This window comes from Anthonomus grandis, chromosome 3 (assembly GCF_022605725.1).
Source record: "Anthonomus grandis grandis chromosome 3, icAntGran1.3, whole genome shotgun sequence".
Classification (NCBI taxonomy): Eukaryota; Metazoa; Arthropoda; class Insecta; order Coleoptera; family Curculionidae; genus Anthonomus; species Anthonomus grandis.
The window spans coordinates 23667430-23684857 of NC_065548.1; the positions used below are offsets into that span (position 1 = coordinate 23667430).

The 17428-nt window shown below is 31.9% G+C and overlaps 1 protein-coding gene across 10 annotated transcripts in view; it reads left to right on the plus strand.

Annotated features, from left to right (window-relative positions):
* Positions 1 to 17428, plus strand: part of LOC126733907 (receptor expression-enhancing protein 1) — a 96790-nt gene that overhangs the window by 71329 nt on the left and 8033 nt on the right. For 8 of the 10 annotated variants that reach the window (XM_050437357.1, XM_050437360.1, XM_050437359.1 and 5 more), the window contains exons 2-6: positions 4387 to 4459; positions 10153 to 10229; positions 10465 to 10585; positions 11237 to 11338; positions 15519 to 15643. In XM_050437357.1, coding sequence (XP_050293314.1) covers positions 4387 to 4459; positions 10153 to 10229; positions 10465 to 10585; positions 11237 to 11338; positions 15519 to 15643 — 498 coding nt within the window. Of the gene's footprint in view, positions 1 to 4386; positions 4460 to 10152; positions 10230 to 10464; positions 10586 to 11234; positions 11339 to 14425; positions 14465 to 15518; positions 15644 to 17428 lie in introns of those variants that run through there. The other 2 variants (XR_007659901.1, XR_007659900.1) reach the window with 2 other exon arrangements.

Genomic DNA, 17428 nt, shown 5'->3' on the forward strand with positions numbered 1-17428 from the left:
TATTGCGGTTAACATTTGCTCGGTTTAAATTCCGGTAGAAGGACGTTTCTTCTGTTAATGAATGTTAATGCATGGGGTAATGATATATGACCACTATTTGGTTCATGGTCCGTCATTTTAAGAAACATACATGGAAGACGTACATACACATATGGAAGATAAGTAGATATGAATATATGAAGATATGAACCGAAAATTTGCTAATTTTGTAATTACATTTAATTGAATAATTCAAGATTTGCTTATTAAAATTTTTTGAAACTTTGCACAAGGGTTTGCCAGATTGGTCGCTTCAAAAAGTTATCTTACTTTTTTCTATAAAATGTATAGGGAAGCCAATAATTGACCCCCTTAAAATTTACATGGGTTTTCCTATGTTCCGCTCGGCGACGCACCACCCGGTATACATAGATATACATACATACACACGTGGAAGAGCGATTGCTTACCTTAGTTTTTCTTATGATGATTTGTCCAAAGCCAGCTGACTGAATGATGTTTTTAAAAATCTTTGGATCATCTTTGAACCAATCAATATTATTATCTGCCATTACAATCGTAATGTTTGGGGCGGTAACTAGCTATTTAATGAATATTTGAGTCTTTGCAGGATTTAATTTTAGGTTGGGATCTTTTTCATAAAGTGAAATACTTTTTAGTTATATGTAGATTAGAAATCTTCTTGGTATTTTAATTTTCAAAACCCTAGCCTTCTAGTGTTCAGAGGTATGATATCATTTTAATTTTGTTCCTAAATATTTTAATCAAGTATTTGCATGGTTGTTAGATTTAGGCCAAAAATAAAATAACAGCATTAGACAAAAAAGGGTTTATATTATTCGACGTTTTGACCTCTATGATGTTATCCTCAGGATCCTACAAAAAATATTAATGATTCTTGTATATTTCAGGCATATGTTCCAGATATTTGAGCACTTTATCCCTATATTTTTTTTTGATCTTTTAATGTTTAATTAATAATTTCTCTATCTAGGAATTTCATTTTAGGCTAATTTTATATTTTATATATGTGTAACATTTTTTGACCAAACACTGAAGTAGGTATCTATACTGATTTTTCTTAGAACAATCTGTGTTTTAATTTTAACATTGTGAATGCTGATATAATCCGATGAATTATTTAAAGACGCTATCATCCAATTTAGGAATAAATTACTCGGAAAGTCTGGAACGTAAATAAGAAATGCCTTTAAACGATCAGCTGAAATTAAAAATCGCAACTTTTACGTCGCACAGATAGCCAAACTTTGACAATATGACATCGGGGGGCAAAACATTCTCAAAGTTAGGCGACCTCGGGTCAACAGCCCGGTTTAAGGAATTACTGGATTTTTTATGTACTAAAATTAAAAAAGTCACTATTAAAGGGGGCCATGTCTATATAACTCATTTAAACAAAAAATGTCGAAATTAAGATGTGGTCTAAAAATGTTGACTCAACTGTCAAACAGACCACTAACCGCCTATGGTAATTTTTTATTCTTAAGTATTTTTTTTATATTTATTTGTCTCAGTGTTATTATTAGGTATGTAAGACTTCTTAGTGGATAAATCCACTTATATTTTTGTCAAATGTAAGTTTTTTTAAACAAAAGTTCCATTTCTGTTTCCATTATCAATTAAGCTGTTAATATTGTTAACTCTAATTAATATTGTTATTTTTTTAAATAATTATTCGCGTTTTCCGTAATACCCTAAAAATAGTATATTATAATATGTTGTGGTGCAAAATCTCAGTCAGGAAGTCGGTATGGTTGGCAGAGAAACACCTTTATTAAGGTTACTTTTTGGTTGTATTAGGTTACAGATATGGTGGTGCATATGATTTCGGTGAGCTCTAAATATCATATACTAAAGAGTCTTTTTGATCTAAATAAATATGAACATTTGTACAGATCCAACAGTTACTTCCACTCACATGGAAATCCATCAGAATAAATTAGTGTTGTTAGATTAAGAAGGTCTTATAAATTTAACATTTTAATAAAAATGAGATTAATTGTAGATGGATTTTACAGCAATGACTAATATTTCAATTGTGATATGTTTTATTGTAAATGTCGTACTCTTAGATCAGTCGTCAATAATGAATAAAGCCGAATTAAAAAAAAAAACGGAAGATTTTCCTTACGTTTGCGTTTTGCTCTCGTTTACTGTAAGCCTCTGTGCTCGACGATAAAAATAAGGGCAAAGAACTCGTACAGTGTCCTAAAATAGATCTGTTAACTCGGCTACGTGGATTGAACTTTAAATTGCATTTTGAAGACATGTCTTATGTACATATATTAAACCTAAGAGACGAAATAAAACTAGAGGTTTGTATGTTACTACAAAAATTATAATTCTATTCAAAAATACATCTTAAGCCCATTGATAATCAATATCAGATATCCGATATTTATGTAAAGTCTTGTTGTTGTGCCGAATTCATAACTAGTTACTTATTTTGTTGGTTATTACGTCACTATTACAGTAAAAATCAATTTAGAAAAGGAACGATCTCAGTCGATAGGTAAAACCTATTCCCCTGGGTATATAAAAAAATCTACTATACTTCACGAATGTAAATTATTATATTTAACATTTATAGGACTTCGATTGAATTAAATAAGTATAGTTAAAGATTTAAGTTCATATTTCTTCAAAATACGTCTTTTACTATAATAGTGCCGTAAGACCCAATAAAATAAGTGACTAATTAGTATTTGTATTTTATCTACCTCTTTAGAATCTCAAAAGTAATAATTTTATGTCATAAGATTTCATTTAAACACGACAGATATTACGGATAGTTAAATAACAAAAGTATAGGTTCTTCGGTACATTCCGGAAGTAGGAAAGCAGAAAAGCGTGGTAATTGCTAAGTGCTTGTTTTTGTTCATTGTCCTTTTCGGAGCAAGTCGACCATAAAGCCAAAGAAATCACGAACTGCGAAAACCCAATTTGTTTATTAAGCTTTACGACTTCCAGGTTTGAAGAAAAAATATAACATCTACACTAACGAAGAAGTTTGTTGATAAGCCATAATTTATTCTGTAAAAGAGCACATTAAATCGGTTAATACTCTTCAAAGCTCTTTGTGGAATATTTAATTCCATCAAAGAGAGTAATTCTGGACAGTCTATTAAATCATTTAGGATTTTCTGGAATGCCGCATAACAATATGTTCTCCTCTTGCTCAGAGGAATTAAATTAATGAATGGAGAGACATAAAACTAAGACTCAGAGAAAAAAAACTTCTCAATTTTATCTTACTTTCTGTTTATCAACTAACAATGAAATAAAATATTCCAACAGTTTTTAAAATTTGCTGTATTTCTCATGTTCTCTGAAGAGCAGTAGGTCGCTAACCTTCTTTATAATTATTGTTCTGAGACACTTCAGATTTTCCACCATTTTTAAATATAGAAATCATAAACGTGCTTTTACTTTCTACATCCGAATATATACAACTATAACCACTTAACAGTGATCATATAATATTAAAGAAAAATACAGGACCATCCAGTTTTGCAAAAAAAATAGTATATTGTTTAATTATTTTTTAACTATTTTTTAACTGTCATAGGGCAGCTCTAAAAATGGTCCTCTAATCCAAAATCACTTTAAATTAATTAAACTAAGCCACAATTAAATTAAAATTTACACCGATATACAAACTTGATATTAGTACTGAGCCAACGGTATCGCGTATTGATGCGATTTTTTCCTTTTTAATATAAAGTATATTCAATGCCTGATTTCCATTTTTAATTACCGTACATTTTTCGTTTTAAACGCTTATTTTATAAAATGCTCATTCAAATTTGTCTTATTTTTAAAATTAGTATGGAAGTGAAAAGAAAACCGTCTAAAGTATATTTCAAAGTAAATAAAATATCTTTCTTTTTAGCGCTTCAGCTTTCGCAGACTTATAAAATTCTTAATAAAAACATTTGTTGCCCCAATTTATTTCGCTCTCATCCCACCGGCCCGTGATAAACGTCTTACGAACGTCCACACTTTAAACTCTATAGAGCAATCTCTATTAATCAGTGATTATTTTCAACATATAATTCGTTCTTTGAAGTTTACCGGCGAACATTATCGTTCAGATTGTGTAAAGGATCACATGTGGTCATTGTAGAGGAAGAAGATTTTACACCTAATGAACATTTATTTGCTGAACGAGATACGAAGTCAACCATTCAAAATAATAATGAAATTCTCGAAGAAATCGTAATTTCTCCCGACACAACCTTCGACACCCTAACGAAATTTTTGGTTATGTTTTCTAAGAAGTCTCTTAAAAAATTTATGCTTTTGGGGGAGGGGGCTGTTTGCCAAAAGTGTTGTTATTAACCTCGCCTTTTATCTTATTTTTAGATTAGTCTTTGGCACCCTGTACCCTGCTTATGCATCTTATAAGGCTGTGAAATCGAAGCACGTCAAAGAATATGTAAGTACTATTTCTGTTTTGTTCGTTCCGCAATTGTGCTAAATAGACCGTTAATAAATATTGCAGAATTATTATCTCTTAAACAAAAACCATATTTTTATGTTTATTGGTAAATAATGTTTGCAATAAAATAATGGTTACCGCGATTAAACCTTGGAACTTGAGTTTGCTCATTATATATGTTTAATTACAAATAAAATTAGATCTAATCTACCGAAATATTTGGCCATACTCCAAATTTAAATAAGTGTAGTGACAATAGACCAAATTTAAAAAAAGAACTGTTCTGGTCTGCAGCACACAAAGAACATTCATGTACATTATTTCTTCGAGAACTGCTTTGCATTTTACACTCGACGCTAAAAATAAGTGCGTATCTGGGTGATAAACGGATATTTGTAGTAAAAGGTGCGTTGACTTTCATTGTAGGGGTACCGGAAGCTTTTAGTTTTGTCGCATGGTTATGAAACTATTTTTTATTTAATACTATGATGATATAGGTCTTTTATATATTTAACTTCAGCTTTAAAAAGAAGCAAAAAAAATATGCGAAAAATATGTTTCAGAGTATCTTCTTTGGGTTGGTTCAGCTCCTATCTATCGAGTCGTGTCCAAAGGGTTAATTTTGGTGGTCATTGCTCTAAAAAACTACAGACTACTACAGGAGTTCCCCAAGGTTCTGTACTGGGGCCGTTATTGTTTCTTCTTTATGTTAACGGCCTTCCTTTGCTCCCCATAAAAGGTATGGTAACTATGTTTGCAGATCACCATCATTTGGCATGGAAAATACATTGACCAACAATTTGGACCGAATTGGAGGACCTGGATTGACAATTGATTGCAGACTCAAATTTCAGGAACACATAATTAAAGTGTGCAGTAGGGTCATCAGTTTGCTATGTCCTGAGAATAACTTCTAAGAACTTAGATGCTTATATTGCAAAAAATGCTTATCATGCCCTTGTGGAGTCACATCTTCGCATGGGATTTGTTTCTGGAGATCATGTGCCCAATATCTCTTTAATGCAGTATTTGTTCTGCAAAAGCAAAAGAGCCCTTAAAAAAATGCAATTATAGCCCTTTGTGGAGTGAGGTGTCATGTATCTTGTTGGCATCTTTTTGTGCAAAATATATATTAGCACTAACCAGCAGGAAATTATAGGAGGCAGTTCGTTTGGAACTCGTCCTACATACACCCTTCAGTTGCCTATTCCACATATCGAGCAAGTGACAAATTGTTATATTTACATGGGTGAAAAAATGTTCAATCACCTTCCTCTTCATATAAGAAAACTTAACTATTATATTAGATTTTAAAACCATTTAAAAAGATTGTTAGTTACTAAGGCACATTATACATTAGACGAGTTTTTTAATGATGTTTTGTCCTGATTACCAAATATGTATGTGTGATTTGAAAAAAAAATTATTGTAAGTTTTACTGACTTAGATTTTTACTAAGGCTTTGTCAGTAACTGTTTGGGACAATAAAGCTACTTTTTGAATTTGAATCATTTTTGTGTAAATCTTGATCATTAATCAAAAACAAAAGACAGTCTCACACTGCTTGCTGAAAAATCTAAATCATAATCTAAAAAGTGTTTCTTTATCGTAATATTCTATGCCAAAATTCAACTCAATATCTCAAGCGTTCTTGACAAATGTATTAAAAACTGCAAATAAAATAAAACTTTTATACCCGTATCTTCAAAATAGAGCATTTTAGGGTTCACATTTATAATTTTCGACTTAAAATCGGTTCAGGAATACCCCCTTCAAATTATGACATATTGACAATTCTATATTTTTAATCTCAATTGAAGTCGATAGAATCAACCAATATGTTCCTAGAATCTAGGCAAAAACCTTAGTTTTCCTATTTTACTATTGAATTGACGAAACAGTGGGCTGCCAAGGCAGTTGTGCATATAGGTCTCCTGATGGACCCGTCATGCCCCACCGGGGGTTACCAGAGCCCAACGGCCTTAGAGAAACCGATAAGGCTCTCTGGTCTGAAGGACTTAAAGTCGCTCGGTACACTGAAAGTGTTACCCAAGTATTTGAACCTGGCGCGCGTGAGTGCTGGGCACTCCCCGAATACATGGTCAACGGTTTCATCCTCCTCACAGCACCATCGGCATTCCGGGTTGTCCGCAATACCGCTAGTATGGAGATGGCTTCTTAAGTACCAGTGACCGGTTAAAAGACCTGTCACTAGCCGAATTTCGCGTCTTTTTAGGCGTAGTAGATTTTTGGTGAGACAGGCAGAGGGCGCACCTATGTGCGCTTTGGCCTGTCTCATACCAGGGGACTCAGTCTATCTTCGGTGGGTCCACTTGTCCAGCAGACCCTTCTATTTTACTATATTTTTTTTTTTTTTTTTTTTAGAAAATATTTTACTTAGGAATATTTTTATAGGAATATTTTAATAATATTTTTTTTTAGGAAAGTAAATTTCATAAAACAGACTCAATAAAAATAAGCATACCCGTAAACTAAAAAGTAATTATGATTATTAATTGCTTATGCACACATTTGAGTCAAATGATTAAATTTCATTAAACAAAAGTAACATCTGATCTTTTTGCAAAGTTTCAACAATCTATTTATGTTGTCCTACAAAATATATTACTTGTTAAAATGTACAAGCATTTACACAAAGTCAAAAAATGATATAAACATTAAAAAATTAATTCTAGATATAAAATTCTAAACACAACTAAAAGTTTTACTAATATTATCTACTAAGGGCCCGAAAATACTCATGTCTAAGACTCTAAGTTAAAGAAACTCTGAGGTGCTTTAGAACATCTTTTTAAATTGATTTTCCTCTTTTTGAATTGGTTAGCGGGAAGTTCCTTACCCAGTGACATTGAAGGTAATTTGTTAAAAAGTCCGACATCCAGCAAATCAGGCCTACACTGGTCTGCTTAGAGTGTAACTATAAATTGAATCTTTCACTAGTGTTGTGATTATGGACGTTCTCATAAGTTTTGTATGCCTTCCAACAATTTTTTTTATATAAGAAATGTTCCAGGATATATTCACAAGGAAAAGTTAATATGCTGCTCTGTGTAAAAACTACTCTGCAATCTTCTCTGTAACTCCGACATGACCCTCATAGCTCTTCTCTGCAGCCCAAAAGCGCGGACCGAATGTGAACCATCCCACGCTAAAATAGCATAAGTCACTTTACTGTGGATAATAGAAAAATATACAGTTCTCAGGGTTTACTGAGATACACATCCCACTAGAGCCTCTAAAGCAAAAAATCTTCACCACACAACCCCGCAATCTGGGGCTCCCAGATCAACCTCAAATTCAATTCCACACCAAGAAACTTGACAAATTTGCATTGGTCACCATAAATTTCTCTCAATGAAAACACCATACTCTGGTTCTTTTTTGCATTTAAAAGTAAGCGATTGAACACCTGTTCCACTCCACTTCCTCTCAGCTCGCCACTCCCACACTCCCTCACAGCTTCCCTAGCCGTCATTAAATTTGTCTCAACAGTTGTATCATCCGCGAGGAGAACAAATTTGGCACCTTTAAAACTAAGAGGAAGATCCTTCATGAAAATCAGAAATAGAATTAGGATCCCTGCGGTATCCCAATATCTAAAATTGTCTCCAAAGACAATACTTCATGCACCTGCACATTCTGATACCTATCAGCAAGGTATGACTGTGTCAATTTTATAATATTTTCATTTAAATTATAGGACCTTGACTTTTCTTAGAAAATAGAATGTGTGATACAGTCAAATGCCTTGCTGAGGTCGCAGAATAGGGTATTAAAATATTGTAAGCCCTTAAATGAACCCTTCACGGCATCTACAAGGTCAAGAATCCCCATAACTGAGCTCCTCTCCAATCTGACGCTAACCTGATGGTCACTGAATAATTTTTTGTTTTCGAAGTATTGAACAAGTTGTTTTGACAAGATCTTTTCAAATATTTTTGATATAATGGGGAATTGGTCTGTAATTTGTAACTTGATCTTTGTCTCCCTTCTTAAACACTCTTCAGCTCTCTTTAGGACCCTTGGAAATACAGATGCATGGATACACCAATTAAAAAGATTTGTAAGGTGAGAGGAATGTACATAAATTGTTTATGTATCTGCATATTTTTTATTTTTCAGTTTTTATATTGTATCTCTCATTTCAATATAAGATGTCTTTATATTCAAATGTGTTAGATATAGAAATCACATTTCTCAAGCATTGTAGTGGAGAAGTGGTAGAAGTTGGCATGTGATTTATTAAGTTATTAGCTGTCTCAATTGGCAAAATAACCAGGAAATCTTAAGGCGATATATCACAGTCAATAGCATTTTTTTACTTACGTCATTTGTAATTTATAATTTGTCACATACTTTTACACGGGTTACTGGAGGAGTCTATTGCTCTACCATTATAATGAAATATACCGATATAATGAGACTGGTTGTACTATTTTGAGTCCATCAGTAAAAGATAACTAGCATCCGTTAGTAAAATGTTGGAGTTGTTTGTGACTAAAGAAAAATGTACCTTTATTCATAGAATTATTTTACCCCAGCAATATGGATTTTTCCAAAAAGATTATTTGATGTCAACCTTGCCATTTATTGTAATGAACTGGCAGCTAGTATTTTTACAGCCACATTCAAGTAGATCTAATATATTTTGATTTCAAAGCTACTTGAGGAATGGCATCCAACAAGTGCTATTTCACATTACGTTGTCCAATGATTTATTATTTGGGTTTCCTCAGTACTCGTTTCTATTTGTTGTAGATGACCTAAAAATATATGGATCTATTTTATCTTCTACAGATGTCACCACTTTTGAGAAAATATTGAAAACCTCACTGTCGGCTGTTGTGGGCCTGCAGTAAGCAAATCGATAATATTGAAGCATAGAACTTCTAATTCACTCAATACAGACATTTAATACAGAACTAAGATTTACCCAACATTTATTACAGCGCTGGGTTTCGTTAGAATCTATATATTGCTGTCTGGTCAAAAGTGGAACTTTCTTGCATCGTCTGGTCTCCTGTTTACAAGGTCCAAAACTAAACGTCTGGAAAGGGTGCAATGAAAGCTTGTTAATTTTCTACTTAACAGTCTTGGAATAAAATTATTAGACCAACGGCGTTTTAAATTATATATATTATTAATAAATCCTTCGGTTCCAAAATACTTAATTAATATATTAATTCGCCCGATTTCTTTAAAAATATAATTTTCCGTTTACAAACAACCAGACGACTGGATCAGTTTTCATTGCATTCATTTAGAACCAATGGGGAGAAATGAAGCAATAAATTAAATTAGGACTCTCTTTAATATAGTTACGGGTTTAAGATAGGCAGAATAGTTGGCAATTTAAATATCGGTGTATGAATTGGGATTTAATATTTATATTGTTTTATACCTAAGCCTTACGTGTCATTTTATCAATATTTTTATTTCTTATTTAAATATGTAATGTCTGTTTAATATTTATCAAAAAGCTCTGATTTATAAATTCCATCAACGAGATCTCATGCGATCTGCTTTTTTTATATCAATCTACTTCTATGTAAATTCTTAACTATTTTGTCCCTGTCCGTTCTTATATTTTGCAGTATTCACAACCCTTTATATCCGCAATAATGTTTTAAGTTTAAACGGTCTAAATATGTAATTATCTATTTTTTTAGGTGAAATGGATGATGTATTGGATAGTATTTGCTCTCTTCACGTGCACAGAAACTTTCACAGATATATTCCTTAGTTGGTAAGCATAATTTTATTATTTATGTTACTTTTCAAAAATGTATAAATAGATACTGGCCGCTTTTATGATGACTAACAAACTATATTTAATTCCAAAATAACCGTATAATGCTTTTGTAAACATAGTTTTTGTTTGTACATATTTACATAAATTTACGAGTGACTAGTTTGATCTGCGGTTTACACAAAGAAACTTGTGTAAACCATGATTTAATTTTTTTTATTATTTTTTTTAGGTTTCCATTTTACTATGAAATCAAAATAATCCTTGTGATATGGTTGCTTTCGCCAGCTACGAAAGGATCCAGTATTTTATATAGGAAATTCGTCCATCCTATGCTAAGCAGTAGAGAACAGGTAAGATGAGATCATATAGGAAATTTTTATCGAACATTTAATGCTTTATTGGGTAATTAACGAATCTTTATTATTATTGGTACATATTGATTTAACTTCAAACATTTATATTTTGTGTAATGTATTATTTGAATAATAATCATTAATTCATTGACTGTAGAAATATCTTTAATATGCACTATTCTGCTACTAAATGCCAATTTTACAAATGATGCTTTTTATTGTTTAATAATTTAACTATTAAAAAACATTAGCAAACCCCATACCAATTTTTGTGTAGTTAGTAATTACCTTTTGTTCAAAGGCATATTGTACCTTTGGGCCATTGGTACCTTTTAACTACCGGATCTAATCTGATATTTTTAATATTGCTCCTCAATGAGATCATTTTTTAACAAGGAAAACTTAAAACATTCGATATGGTTTATAATTTCATGGTTTGCCATTGCTTTAATGTACCGAGAAATAACGTATATTATTGTATTTGTCAGTATGGATTTTTGGGAAGGTCGAGGTTATGTTCCTTTGAAAAAAATTTATTATTAATCAACATTAAAAGACAACTTGCCCATAACTCCAGTAACGTCATTAATCTAAAATATCTTTGTTTAATAGGTTATGTATTTTCTATATTTTTCCCTTTAATTTAAGGAAATTGATGAATACATAAACAAAGCAAAAGAGCAAAGTTACAGACAGGTGCTGGACTTGGGACAAAAAGGTGTGACTGTTCTTATGCAGACTGCCATAAAGGTAACTTATTTTCACTATGTTAACTAAAACCATTAAAGTAATTAATTTTGTTTTTATGCCACAATTCGAATTATTTGGCACCCTCGTTTAATGCATGATTTAACATTTTGTTTTTTAATCACTGTTTCAAGTATTTACACGTTCACTTTGCTTGTTTTGGTTTATTTTGCAACCTTTGTTTATTTTGCATACAATTATTAAAATTGGCAACTTTTGAACTATTTAGTACCAGAATTGAGCTAATCATTAGCTCTACATGTAAAATTTTCTTACTTACTAGCAATCGTCGATATCGTTTTAAAATTTTGAAGAATGACAAAATATATGCCAATATTTATATACTATTGCTATAGGTAGTGTATTACAACTTTTCCATAGTTGCATGACTGCAAGTTACCCTGTTTATATCAATTTGCTAAAATTTCTTTATTGGTCTATATATTGGATTTAAAAGCAATCCTGCCACAAATGGAAGTTAAATAACACCAAAAGTTAAATAACAAAATGATGGGTTAGTTAGAATATTCCATGCTTTAGGAAGTAGACATAATAAGGATGGTACTTGACATATCTCTGCTATGTAGGTTTTTTTAGGGCAAGGCAACCAGAAAACCAAGGGAAAAAGAGGAAAAAATGCATGGGGATACCAGAAAGGTTCGTACAACCAACTTGTGTACAAATACCTTTAGTGCCTCCGGATTTGGATGGAAAAAAAACATCTGAAATAAGAAAGCAAAAGCTATATGTGTGATACAAATTTAAGTAATTTTATTTTAAGTTAATAGAATTTTGCTTCCTATTTTTTATTTTTCCTAGGTTTTTTGGTTGCCTTGTTCTGAAGAAGCCATTAAACAGAAGCATGTGTCGGCAAGTATCTATCTTATTTTTTCAGCTTTCTGACTCGCAAACTCCTGACTGTCTGAATATCCAGACTAAGCCATCCTTTTGTAATCTTGTCATATTTTCTCATTATTTTAGCAATTTATCTTATATATGAGAATCATATGACAGCAACTGTTATTTTACAGAAATGAAGAACACAGAATGCTTTGAATATTAAGCAAATTTAGCATATAAATACGAAAATATAGGTATTAATTAAGAAAATGTATGGCTTCATTTTCTTCTTAGGAGGATCAAGTTCCAGGTTCCTTAAAATGTAGGATCTAATAATTTAAGTATGAACAATTTATTTAATACAATTTTGTTAATTCAATTAAGTCAATTCATTCTTTGATATAAAATCCAGTAAGGGGTCCATATGTAAGAAATATCTAGATGTGGTTGATACCCTAGTAGTTAGGATACAGTCGGGTTATTATTGTGCACCCCCTTCACACAATTCTCTATCCTAGCAATTCAACAAAGGGAAAAGTCTCGCCAAGGACAGCGTATCAAAAATCATTAATTCACTGTATTAGACAGGGTGTTACAAAATTCGGTGCAAATAATAGTTTGCAAATTATTATTTATTTCCACTTGCACAATTCGGTGTATATTATAAATGTGTTATTGCATAGAGGGAATCATTATGGAGATCGTTACAAATTTACTGATACATAACATAATGTACAGGAGCTCTCCATTTTCGCTTCATCCACTCCTGATATAGACCTCTGCATGCTTTTCTGTAGGTTATACAATTTTAAATATAAAGTCCTCTCAATTTTTCAATTTAGGAGAACACCAATAATGTACGGTATTCCATTATTTTCTTTCAAAATATTCCTTTTTAATAAATATTCCTAAGTAACATGGAATTAAACAGATATCATGAGGTGTTTTTATTATTTGTCATTATATTGACAGGTCTTGGCTTTTTGCAGCAATAAAGACATGACCGAAACCAAGTCCGAAAATAAAGACATGAGTTTCGGTCTGGTACTTCGACATAAGGCTTTGATCCACAAAAAGTAGCATAGTTGCTTTGAATATTTTCTGTAATCGTAAATCTGTCGATAAAGAGTTTTCAATAAATGAACCCAATTTTTCGAGTTTCTTTTTTCCAGTACATAACCTGCTACATTCATTTATTTCAAGAAAAAAACGTATTCGTTTTATCAGATTTTTGCAGTTTACTTCCCTATGGCTTATTGCTTTTCCAATGTAAAACATCCTATAACTTTTTTTCTCGTAATTTTAAGTAAGTTTTTTATTTCTATTAATAATAATCTTTTGATTGTGTTCAAGTTGGTGCTTCTACGTGGTATTCTTTATGACTGGAAAATAATGAATCTTTTTTAGCTTCTGCATATTCAGAACATATTCTAACGATTATATTCTGTACGTAAAGATCCATCTTTACCTACATGAAAAATAAATACACGATCTATGTATTAAGTAACATTAATTAAAAAATATATAATTTAACTTATTATTGCACTTCACCAAATTAAAAATGTAGTGAAGATTGTTATTAGCCCACATGTTAATTAGAACTTATATAGGGAAAACAAAAATTCCACCTTTATGGTTTCTACCACCAACAAGTACAAATTTAAACGAAAAATTCCAAGGTGAGATGAAATTTGAACAAATAGTGTTTCTTAAGAACCGGCTCAGAAAAAAATTAAAAATTGTTAAAGTAATCTCTTTCGTTTGTCCTTCTTTCCTCCCTATAATTAAAACTTACCTTTTATTTTAGTTATCTTTAAAACAGTGAATATTAAATTTTACACTAAGAGGAAATATTGTAATTTGAACATACAACTTAATTTGTTATAAGAATTATCTAAATAGTAGTCTCATTCATATACTATTTTTTTTATAATATTCTTTTTTGTTTTGTTAATATTAAGCCTGTCTCTTTGAGTAAGTTGGCATCCGTTTTAATAATCGTGATTCGATCCTTTTTGTCTCAAATCTTTATACTTTTTGCTAAACGTTATTAAGAATTGTATTTTCTATAGGCAAATAAAATATTTTGAATTTGAATATACCACCCTGCTAATTAAGTTATTGCAATTCACTTTTAGAATTATACATTTTCCATAAATTTTCTATTTCTAGATTCAGCTAACAAAGGTTGCTAAAATACCCAAAACTGAATCTAACAAGCATTTAACACCATGTTTTTCTCTCACACAGTCCGTAAGCGCAAATAATATCGTTAGCTCTCTAATAACACCTCAAGCCGGTAGCATGGACCAAACAGACAATGGCCAACACTTGCCAAGAATTAAAGGAAACGTCAATTCTGAACATAACCAAGCAAAACGCGAGACCCCACCTTCAACCAGTGAAGAAGATTTGTATTTACTTGATGAAGAAGAAGTGACAGAAAAAATAGTAAAAAAATCTCGTAAAGTTAAAGTCGAGTTGATTAGTGATGATGAGGATGTAGTTGAATCACCAATAATTGATAAAAAGGTTTCAAAAGGCAAAGGGAGACCTAAGAAGGAGAAAGCTGTTAAAAGCGGGGGCACTAAAGCGACAAAGAGGGTTACTAGAAATAAAGGAAAGACTGAAGAAGGCGAAAGTAGTGATTTTTAAGTTTATTTTTAATTTTGTGGGTAAGAGAGAATCTTATTAGCATCACAAAATATATTCAAACTAGCAAACGGTAGGTTTTTATAATATTTGTTTTTATTTTTCAAAAAAATCTCCGTCAGCCTCTTTTTTTAACAATTTAATCAAAATTCAATTTTTTTTACCAATTTTTCTCTTACCTACTACTCTTATGATTATACAACCATATTATTGTGATTTACTTGTAATTCCTATGTATTTCTGTTAGTTTATATGTGTTATTGTAACAATTTTGAAAATATTATTACCTTATTGTGTTTGGTACTTTAATTATTGTTTGAAGTGACTGATTTTTTATTTTATTTTATTAGCGTATGAGGGATTAAGGAACTGAATTTTTGACATTTTCTGATTTTATTTATACAAAAAAATATGGTAATGGATATGCGTTCCCATTTTGCTCAAGTGGAAGCAAGTGCCTTAAAATATAGATCTTAATATAATTTTAAGTATGGTGAGAACTGAATAAACGTCTTTTAAGTTATTCACCGTGTATTTTCATTTGTCAAACAAGCAATATTAAGCTTTCTTCTAATTTTTTCGCTGTTTTGCATGGCTTGATTTTTTGGTTGGTGTTTTGTGTATCTCAACGATGTAAGTATATTTTAAACTCGTTTTTAGGTCTCTTTAATTATCGAATGTTATATTTTAGAGCGGCGGTGGAATAGTTAACCAACTAAAAAAATCTTATAGTCTTGGAGATCTCAGCGATCCTACCAACGAAGCCAGTGATGAAGCTGATGATGTTTTGGTTATGGATCCTCGATTAGTTCGAAGGTGAGACACTGAACTTTCATTACATCTTTAATTTCCAATATTTCAGCTAACCTAATTAAACTACTTTGATATTTCAAAGCGTTCAAAGTTCTAAGAAATTCGAAAGTTTTCTAAGAAAATGGTTTTACTTCAAACATCTGTCTCAAATTCTAAAGATTATACTGAATGTTGGCTCATTTGTAATTGTTCCCTAGTATAACGTAGGTTTGTAATTTTTTATTTTGTTTTAGGCATTGACTATATTACTTCCAAGAGTTCAATAAACTATTTGAAGAAATAATTCTTCTTATCTGTTAGGCAGATTAAGAAGTAATTTTTCGTTCTATTCCAAGTATTTGTCGTAAAATTTGTTGATGTTTTCCAGGAATTGTAAATAGATTTTTGCGTTTTCCAGGTTTTTGATCTTCTATGAATAGGAAATGGTTTTTTATTTTTTTTTTAGGAATTTTAAGACATTTTCCATCCTATTCCAGCTATTTCTGTTAAAAAATGATTTTTGTTGCTGCTGAACAAGTCTTTTAGGTATATTTATTTATCACAGAAATTCAAAATATATTTCCAGTTTTATGGTGTTCAGACATTGTGAGTTATTTTAATTTTGTCTTATAGTTTGTCGTAGATACAGTTTTAAAGAAACTATTTCTTTTGGGGGCCATTAAGCCAATGACCAAATGGAAAAGACGCCGCTCTCCTAATTGAAAAAATAGCTCGACACCTCTTGCAAATTATTGGGAGCCGTTGGAAGCAAGTCCGTAAATCATGTCCCAAATATTCTCAATGAGGTTTAGATCCAGAATGTTCCCTGGCCAATCCTATTTCTCTATTTTCTATTTCTTGTTTTTCTTCTCATGCCCTATCCGTTGCGAATGTTGCCGATGCTCATAGCTATTCGAACCTCATTGGTAGCACATCTAAACAGCTCAGTGGAGGTAGCGGAGATTTGCCAACCAGGTTGTTCAAGTTCTTCAGTTCTTCTTCTACCCGAACCTCTCTTTCCTTCTGCTTTGCCCTTTATGATGTTCTGTAGGAGACTATATTTATTATCATTTCTCAGTACGTATCATAAGTATTCAAGTTTTCGTGTTTTAATTGTAAGAGTTGCGGTTGGCACTTCATTCTGTTTAGTACTTTATTATTTGTTATATGGCCGGTCCAATGTATCTTCAGGATTCTTCTGTAAACCCACATCTCGAAGGCCCCTATTCCTCTTAGTTTCGCCATTGCCTTAGAAACTGCCCAGCTCTCCAATCTGTATAGGAGTACCGGGTAGATGTAGCAATTTACTATTCGTTTTTTCAACTCCATGACTCTCATTGTAACGAAAGTATTTCGTGCTTTCTCTATGCGACATTTAATATGCACAGAATGATCCCAAGTTTCAGTTAGAGTAGATTCTAAATAATTGAATTTGTCCACCCTTTCGACGACCTCATTATTGACGATCAGTTATTTCGGTATCAGCATACTTTGTCTTTTTGCCAGAGCATATGGTCGCTCTGCTGGTAATATTGCGAGAACTTACTAGGTCTTGCAGGTTTTCCAAGCTGTCGGCTATCAAGTGTGTCTTCGGCGTATCGAATGTTGTTTATATTTTCTCCATTGACTTTTATTCCTCTATGAACTCTATCCAGCGCTATCCGATATCCTCAGAGTAGAGGTTGAACAAAAGAGTGTGAGAATATACATCCCTGTCTTACTGCACGACGAATTTCAACAGGTTCAGAGTCATCCAACCGCACTTACCTTCTGTCCCCAATAAACGTTGATTGGACTTGGCGTCGATTC